The sequence below is a fragment of the Bos indicus x Bos taurus genome, chromosome 8 (assembly GCF_003369695.1).
Source record: "Bos indicus x Bos taurus breed Angus x Brahman F1 hybrid chromosome 8, Bos_hybrid_MaternalHap_v2.0, whole genome shotgun sequence".
NCBI lineage: Eukaryota > Metazoa > Chordata > Mammalia > Artiodactyla > Bovidae > Bos > Bos indicus x Bos taurus.
The window spans coordinates 28,859,568-28,869,139 of NC_040083.1; the positions used below are offsets into that span (position 1 = coordinate 28,859,568).

Here is a 9,572-nt window from a genome sequence, read left to right on the forward strand (position 1 = left end):
TGAAAGAAGATCCTCTGTGTTAGCTTCATGCAGTTAGAAGTTTGTGGGGATTTTAGGTGCTTTACCTGTATTTCAGAACCATTTTGTCTAATTTTATGACATAATTTCGTCCCCCAAAGCACCTAACCTGGGAGAACTGGTAAGCTGTAAACATAATGATCTGGGGAGGGTGTTCTCCTTTCTGCATTTTTAATGGGGAGAAGGCCATCTGCTTCTCCACATGGAAGCGTTACCCTCTTTCACACGAAGCCAGCCCGATTAGGGGCCGGAGCCACAGGAAGAGGCTGCCTGCTTGCTCCTCACTGCTTTACCTTTCATTAAATTAATAAAGCTCTTACTTTATTTACAGTTCAAACTTACTATTATTTTACCTAAGGTCACTTAACTCAGAGGCGAGCACCTAAAAAAACTTTTTGAGTGGTGAGAGTGATAAAGTGAAAAAAGGCTAGAGTAAACCCCTTAATCAAATGGTGTGTTGTAGTATTAACCTTGATATTCTTTTCATTTGAAGTATTTTCATTGAATTTAGTGAGGCATAAAAATGCTAAACATATATATTTTAAAATTTTTAAATGATCCCTCTGAAACCTAATAGCTGTTAGTGCTGCCTCTTAAGTAGGCTATTTTTTGTTTTTGTGAGTAAACTGTATGTGTTTTGCTTCAAGACTCCAGCGACTACTCTGTCGATGACGACTGTCTAGTGAAACTGCTCAAAGGATGCTGCCTGAAGAACCTACAGCGGCCCTTGCAAGCAGAACTGTGCTTCAATCATATTATCCAAAGGTAAAAGCAGACGATGAAACCAGCTTGAGTGCAAATCGCGGTTTCTGGGGAATCGCTGTGAGAAAGTGATGCTTTTGTCTCTGCTGCTAACCTTTTTTCACTTGGTGTTGTCAGAAAGAGAATCCAGTAATGTTTTCTTTATTCTCTGAGAAAGAAATGATAACCTAAGTGAACATGGCTTTATGCTTTTCCGCATGGTGTTTAGAGGTGACTCACGAAAGCTAAATTTACAGCCAAGCTGACAGGTGTCTGTCTAAATTTTGGCAGTAACGTACTGAACATCTGATACTTTTTTTGATTTGTGCATTTGTCTGTCATTCATTTATTCTACCAATATTTGAGTACCCACTATGTGCCAGAAACTGTGATCCTGAATCCTAGGGTTTCAGAGTTGAATAAACAGACTAACCATCATTGTAATGATAATTTGGCAGGAAAGAACAACTGTGATAAATGCTATAACAGCTTCTCTTTTGGCAAGGGGCATTTTTCTAGGATGAATGATTATTATCCCCTCAGTAGCACTGATGATGATGTCCTGCTCCTTTGCTAATTAGAGAGTTGATCAAGGTTCTGTTGCCTGGCCCTCTTCTCTGCATCTGGATTCACAGATGCAGTTGTCTACAGGGGCCAGACAAGTAACCTTTCTGAGTGATGGTGGGAATGTGGATTAGAAGGCACTGCAGATCAGGGATATTGTGTGGTCTCTCTAAAGAGTACCGCCACTCCTGAACTCAAATTGATTATTTTTCTTGACAGTGTGGGCCCACTAGTAATAATGCCTACAATTTATCATTGAAAGCCTGGAATCTGAATTTTATGTAACATCTTCTGATTTTTAAAGCTTGGCTCAATTTTTTGGAAACCATTCTGTATACCAAATAAGTCACAGCCACAGACTTCTGCTTGACGTCTTCTGTTTGATATCATGTGCTTTCCCATCTATAACTACTGATCCTCTTCTGACCATATTTTCTGAGAATGTAGGAGGACTGCTGTCCTTATAAGAAGAGGAAAGACTCAATGTCTATTTCTCAAATTAATAACATGCTGTCTTTAGTAAATTTGTTAAAGAAGTATCCATTGAGCTCCCTCTTATTGACATTTTTATTAGGATCAAAAGGATGACCTATTTGGGCTATTTGTTGTGTCTTTTGAATCTCATAGTGGATAGTTTGCTGGTGTGTTTTATAGTTTTGGATTGTGAACTCAACTTCAATGAGTTTTATCTTGAGACTCCAGTGAGGCTAGGACTGAGGAAGAGTCTCTTTCTAAGCACTGTGCTTTTATTTCTGCCAGATGCCCCAAAGGCTTTTCTCAGCCTGGACGACTTTCATGTTAATTTTGTTGCTTAGAGGTTCTTGGATTATTTGGGCCACATAAATTTGAATTGCATGTTCAGGTGAGGACAGGCCCATTGATTATTAATTTCTTAAGGGATTTGCTTTTTTCTTCCTACCTAGAGAATAGGCCAGTCTTCCCAGATGGCGCTAGGGGTTAAGAACCCACCTGCCAATGCCGAAGACATAAGAGACGTGGGTTTGATCCCTGGGTCAGAAAGATCCCCTGGGGAAGGGCACGGCAAGCCATTCCAGTATTCTTGCCTGGAGAATCCCATGAGTGGAGGAGCCTGATGGTCTATAGTCCATAGGGTTGCAGAGTCAGACACGACTGAAGCAACTGAGCACAGAGTGTAGGCCACAGAGGCAACTGCCCTTGGCTTCCTCCTGTGCCACGAGTGGGTTCTCTACCCTTTCACGAGTGGGTCGTCTACCCTTTCTCTGATGGAGCTGGGCCCCAGCTTTACGTAGTGGTCTCAGCCCCTGCTCTACATATTATGTGGACCCAAGGTCTCACCTCCTGTGTGGACAGAGAGACACAAAGCCTTGGCTGAGACAGACCCAGGAGTACTTTGGCATCTTCAACACAATTAGAGTTCTGGTTTTGTTTTTGGTTTGAGAGTCTTCCTTATGTTCTTGTGAGCTGAGCTCTCCTTTTAAAGGGGTGTTGCTCTTATTTGTTTCAGCGCTTCTAGATATTGGGAAGTCAGATAATTTCCATAATACTGCTGTAAATGGAAGTGTCGGCCCCTTCTTTCTTGACATTTTGAAGCATTATAAGACAAACAGTGTAAAGAGAGTTAAACCTTGGTGAAAAACAAGTGGAGTCATTTTCTAAATGGAGTCACTTCTGAACATGTTCATGATCTTGTCCTTTCTAGGATAATGTCTACGTGAAAAGGCAGGAAACAATGTGCAGTGCTGGATTTAGACTAAGGGATAAAATGAGAGTGACAGAGGAAATCCCTGGTGCTCCAGTGGTTAGGACTTTGTGCTTCCCTGCAGGGGCATGAGTTAAATTTTCCCTGATTGGGGAACTAAGATCCTGTATGCCATAGAGTGAGACCAAAAAAAAAAAAGGAATATATTAAAAGCATACTGTTTATTGCCATGGTTTATTATATTCTTTAACTGTATAATGACAGCTTTTCTCTAGTAATAGACTTAGTGCTATACCTATTTTCATAAGAATGGGGAAAAATATATATGTTGAAAAAAGAATGATATGTTCTTTTTTCTGTGGAGATTTAATTACTTTTCATTCACTCTTTTAGTGAAAAGCTACTGAAGTATGACCACTACCTAGTGCCATTTACTCTGTTTGAATTGGCATTTTTGTATAAAAACCAAGGAGAAATTGACAAGGCCATAAAGGTCCTAGAAACTGCAAGGTAAGTGGTAACGGCAGCTTTCCTTGACTGCTATGGAGTCGGGAATATCAATACTATTTTTACAACAGCAATAACTTGATACACTTAAAAATGAACGTATTAATGAAAAATTATTCATTATATTACCTTTGCTAATTTATGCTTAATTTCTACTTATGGCTTTTGTTAGAAGTGTGCAATTTTCAAGCTTCTTAATGCCTGACCCTATGACTGTTTACAAATGTTGTGATTTGGGGGTACCTACAGGACAGATTTCTAACCTATTCTCTTCTGTATCAGGGGTCAGAAAACTTTTTCTGTAAAGGGCCAGTTAACACTTTTGGCTTTGTAGTAGAGGGTCTCCATTGTAAGTACTCAGTAGTATTGAAAGTGGCCATAGAAGACAATATGTAAATAAATGAGTGTGCCCAGAGTTGGCCATAATTTTGGTTATAGTTTGCTGACCTTTGGTATATTCCACCATCTCTCTCATTTCATTAAAAAGCCTCTCATTTGAAGAAGCCCTTTGAATCTTCCTGACTCTTTCTTCTTTCTGGCTATTGTGGCAATTTCATAGCACTTTATCAATCCTGGTGGACAGTGGTGCTCAGATTTCCTGTGATCATGGTTTATTTACTGGGGACACAAACCCTGTGGTCTGCTTGCTTTGAACACTACCTGCAGTGGAGAAAGAATGCCGTGATAGCTCTAGGCCATAACTAGCTTAATAACTCATTGGTTTGTTCATTTCCTTAAATTTAGCAAGTATTCACTGAGTACCTATTATGTGCCAGACACTAGAGAAGGTTCTAGACAAACAACTGTGCATCAACAGGCAATGTTTCTGCTTTCTAAATTGTGGAGTATTGGTAAATACACAGATAAGAAAAATAGCAATGATTTATGCTTCATTGAGATTTATGATATGATACAAGGTACCTGGGTATTACTTTAGACTGTTAATTCTGAAAGGTTTCCTTGAGGAGGTGCTATGTAGCTGAGATTAGCATAATTAAAGCCAGTCCTGAGAAGATCTGTCACCAGAAGACTGGATGAGGAGCATTCCTGGCTGGGGATAGGAGGGGGAGGGTATCAAGATACTAGGTTGATAACGATGCTTTACTGAAATGGGGAATACTTAGAGGAGCAGGGTTGAAGAAAGGGAAAAAAAACATGTTTCTGTTTGGACTCTGTTATTTTGAGGTGCCTATAGGTATTCATATGGAGATGGTGAATTTACAGTCATTTATATGAGCATGTAGTTCAGTGTAAAGGTCAAGGCCAGTTGTAGATATTTGAATGTCACCAGGACAGAGACAGTGATATTTAAAACTGTGGTGGGGTCATTTGGGGATATAGCTAGAGGAGATCCAGCACAGAGCCTTGAGCTATGCAGTTATTTTAGAGATTAAATAGTAAGATTAAGAAGTGGCCATGAGTTAGGATGACATCCTGGAGAGCCAAGTGAACAAAATGTTTCAAAAGAAGAGTGGGAGGCTGTGAAGATGGTTGCCAAGAGGTCAAGCAAGGTGAGACCAGAGAAGTGGCTGCTGAATTTGGCAGCATGAAGATCATCAGCAACTGGACAAGTAAAGTGAGAAAGTGGAGTCAGCCATTCCACTTTTTTATTTTATTAACCTAGAGATATGAGAAAGTCACTTTTAAAGTTAGTTTCTTGAGAGTGAGTATGACTGCCATTTCAGCTAACGTTCATGTATCTTCAAATCTAGCCATTAGAAAATTTGGGACTAAAAGTACTGTTTCTAAGTATTTATCATGTGGACATATTTAGTGTTATCAAACGGTAAAGAATCCGCCTGCAATGCGGGAGTCTGGGGTTTGATACCTGGGTTCAGAAGATCTCCTGGAGAAGGAAATGGCTACCCACTCCAGTATTCTGGCCTAGAGAATTCCATGGACAGAGGAGCCTGGCAGGCTACAGTCCATGGGGTTGCAGAGAGTTGGACAAGACTGAGCAGCTTTCACTTTCAAGTAATACATAAGGCAAATATATAGCAATGAAAATAAAAGACCAGTAATTCACTGAGAAAGACAAAGACCAGCAGTGATCAAAAAGTCAACACTAACTCAAGACAGTGCTAGTGATGTCAACATAGACAAACTTCCCAATAATTTCAAGACTGTTGATTATCTGCAGTTCTCCTTGTACAGTAGGAGCTTTGCAAAGCTGCCCAGGTTAATTAGGGAAATACTCAATTACATCCTTTGAAATTCTAGTAAGATGTTGGTTTAGCTTATGAATAATAACCCTTAGCAAGGTTACCAGTAAGTAACCTTTAGACCTGTATAACATAAAGGGCTGTAGAAAGAAGTGAATGCCACTGCAGAGAAAGATATAACTCTCCCATGGGCCAAGGTGGTGTGTGTGAGAGTAGAGCCCAAGATCCAAGCCACTCCATTTTTCTGAGTCTGAACAATTCTAGCAAAGAGAAGTCAGTGCGGATGATATACGTGAAGTTTTAAAGTAATCTGTGAATTTCTAATTCCCCTCCTGACATTGTCACATCATAATTATTGACTAAACCATTGACATTTGCCTGTGAGAATTGGAGTAAGTTTGTTGTCAGTGTTCTTTCATGAGTGTGTGTGTGTGTGTGTATTTAACTTAAATTTTTTTTTGAGGGGGTGAATGATCATATTCACCTTGTTTATACGAGGTTGCCTAAAATTTCCAGTTTAGAAAAGGAGATCAGCTATTTAAAAATAGTTCACAAATTTTTTTAAGTCCTCAGCATAACCTTCTTGCTGTTTGGGAGAAGTACAAACCTTGCTATTCAAAGTAGGATTTTTAGACCACCACCTGGAAACTTCTAGAAATACAGAATATTGTCATCCCCTCCTCCACCCAGGAACAGAATCTGCATTTTAACAAAATCCACTGTTATGCATAGTGATGTTTGAGAGTAAATAAAGAATGAAGGTGAGAAGAAGGAGAGGAGGGTGGTGGTACCCTGGTTTATAAAGGAATTTTGACATTAAAATTTTATTGTTTTCTGTCTTTAGAAATAACTACAAAGATTACTCGCTGGAGTCAAGACTACACTTCAGAATTCAGGCAGCTCTTCACCTCTGGAAAAAATCGTCTTCAGATTGATCAGAACATGAAGGATGGACTTTTCTCTCAATTCATACCGGCGTATACTATAGATTAGGCCTTGTATTAAAGTGGAAAAATGATCTTGTGAATGAGAGACAAAAAACTAATTTTACTGTCAATATTTTCTATAATTTGTGTGGTTTATTCTTGGTCTACTTAAGTGTTTTTTTTTTTCTCTATGGAATGATGATCAGTAATATCTTGAAAACTTATATTTTGCATCTTCAAAAGGAATTTCAAATTAATTTGAATTGGAGAGTGAAGAAGTCTTTTAAAGGACTCACAGGTACAATAAAGTCTAAATAGATTATTTATTTTTTTAAATGTGGAAATGAATATCATGTAGGTAGTAAATGGCTTATAACCTGAGCCATATTTAGATTTGTTGGGCAGTTAAACTTCAGAGATAGTTTGTTGCCTAGAATTTAAGTTTCAGAAAGAAAATAAGAAAAACCTACATTCAAAATAGCTTAATCTTTTTCAGAAAACTCCTGAAAAAGACAAGTAATGGGTGTGAACAGGACAGGGAACGTAGGTAATTGGTTGAAAGACCTGTATCTAGAAAAGATGAGATGTTATTATTTTTTATTCTTCATGTAAGTTAAAGGTGGTGGCATTTTTGAGAGACTGTCCTGTTTTTGAATGTACTTAAGTCTATCATCATTATAACAAAACTCAGAAAACTCCATGTATCTAAAGGGAAAATTTATATTTTGGATTATTCTCAACCTTATCCATGAGAGCTAAAAAATATACATTGATTATTTTTCTTATAAAGTTCCTGCTGCTTTAAATGATATCAATAATTTTTACACTCATAATGTTGGTGTGAGGTCTAGTTTTCTAATCTTCCTAGCACTGTGATGGTTCCTTGTAAATATCTGGACTGTACTTAGTCCTTTAATTTGCAGACACAATCAGGGCATAGAGTGGAAGAGAGCCTGACTGTATGGTGCTGGCTCTGCTGTCAGCAGTTACCAGGGTGACCTTTAGGGAGTTTCGGCCTCTCTCCGTCACCGTATTTTCCTCATCTGTGAAATGGAAAAAGAACAGATGACTTCCAAGGTCTCTTTCAGTTTTATAATTGTAGGTCTGTGTCTTAGGTATTTATTTTCAGCAACCAATGTTAAAATGTTTAATCCAAACCATTCCCACTTGGTGTGCGTGTTATTTTACAATCACCACTGCCTGCAGCCCCACACCCCCACCCCAGCTCTCCAATATGTATATGCAGCGGCTCAGGACAAGATTGCATACAGAGCGACAAAAAAACGATTTATGAATCGATGAATCAGGATTTTGTCTTATTTTTGTTATGAAGAATACCTTGTCCTGGAAGCCTCTGCAGTTGAACAAAAACAGCCCCTGACTGGCAGTCAGGAGCCCTGCTCTGTTAGTTAATAGTTCCTCAACACGGAACAAGTCATCAGCCCTTTCTAGGACTCAGTTGCCCCAGTGGAGATAGCAACACAGAGCTTGGTGTTTGTGAGGGCTCAGTGGAATAATGTGCGTGATAGCTTTTTTGGTAAATTGAAAGGCTTTGTGAATACGAGTTGTAATAGTTACGATTTTTATGTACAGATTACAGTATCAAAACTAAAGTATTGGCTGAGTCTGTGGTCTCTGATGTAAAATGAAAGAAGCGTGGAGATTCAAACAAATTCGGATTTATTCAGTGTTTAGCACTGACATGAGCTCACATTGTGAATTTGCGCCTTGATGTTTATTTCCTATTATAAGAGCCTCTGGGCTTCCCAGGTGGCCCTAGCGGTAAAGAACCCACCTGCCAATGCAGGAGACGTAAGAGACGTGGATTCGATCTGTGGGTTGGGAAGATCCCTGGAGGAGGGCTTGGCAACCCAGCTCCAGTATTTCTTGCCTGGAGAATCCCATGGACAGAGGAGCCTGGCGGGCTACAGTCCATAGGGTCGCAAAGAATTGGACATGACAGAAATGACTTCACACACATGCACGCACGCCTAAGAGCCTGTATCCAGCAGGTATTTGATCTTATTTTCTTCACCGTACTAATTCTTGGCCAATACCGAGGATGTATTTCCAATGGAAAATGATGAATTCAACTATAGTCAGAGTACCACCCTTTCAGATAATATAGGTGGTAGATTTCCTCACATGCTATTAATATGAATTATAAAACTTTACATGAGGACCAGACAAAAGAGGAAATAAATTAACTGCCATTACAATTAGTAGTGGAAAATCTGTTGAACAATTTCTTTAAATATTACTTGGGAAAAAAGTTTCCAAATTCCTTAGAAGAGCTTTGGTAGCATTAATTTTTTTTAATTAAAAAAAAATCTCTTATTGCTTTTGTGAGAAGCTATGAGTCAAAGCAAAAGTAAGTTAAAAAAAATGCTGTTTCTGATGTAAAATGGAAATGGTTTAAGTTATTGGAGGTTATTTTTGTTTTAACTCAGCATTACCAGAACAAATATAAAGAATTCGTATCTCCAATTAAGATTTTTCCTTTGTTATTTGTTCTTATTATATTTGTATTTTTATTTCCTATCTGCTAACCTATCCAATAGATTTTTAAATGTTGTAGTGTCATTAATGCTACAAATATTCATCTGTTTCCTGCCATGTTCAAGATACCATGGCCGTAATAGTTTCCTGTGACCTCTGCTAATACTGCATTTATAGAGTTATTTTGTGACTCAGGGTGTTCTGTGAAGAATGAGTCCCCAAGTGACAATATTTTATCTGCTGTTTTAAGGGGCATTTGTAAGGAGGTTGGGCTGCCAATGTGTCTGACGGTGCAATTTGTGTAATTCTTGGTATAATTGCCTTAAAATTTTTTGTTTTTTTAAATGCAAAGCCAGAGATTGGCTTTATGTAAATTTAAGATCCTTGCCTGGAGAATCCCAGGGACGGGGGAGCCTGGTGAGCTGCTGTCTATGGGGTCGCACAGAGTTGGACACGACTGAAGCGACTTAGCAG

At 38.8% G+C, this 9,572-nt stretch overlaps 1 protein-coding gene across 4 annotated transcripts in view; it reads left to right on the forward strand.

Annotated features, from left to right (window-relative positions):
• Positions 1-9,086, forward strand: part of TTC39B (tetratricopeptide repeat domain 39B) — a 151,611-nt gene extending 142,525 nt beyond the window's left edge. For all 4 annotated transcript variants that reach the window (XM_027549203.1, XM_027549205.1, XM_027549206.1 and 1 more), the window contains 3 exons: positions 666-783; positions 3,398-3,514; positions 6,518-9,086. In XM_027549203.1, the coding sequence (XP_027405004.1) occupies positions 666-783; positions 3,398-3,514; positions 6,518-6,608 (326 nt within the window). In that variant the 3' untranslated portion in view covers positions 6,609-9,086. The remainder of the gene's footprint in view (positions 1-665; positions 784-3,397; positions 3,515-6,517) is intronic.
• Positions 9,087-9,572: the final 486 nt, after the last annotated feature.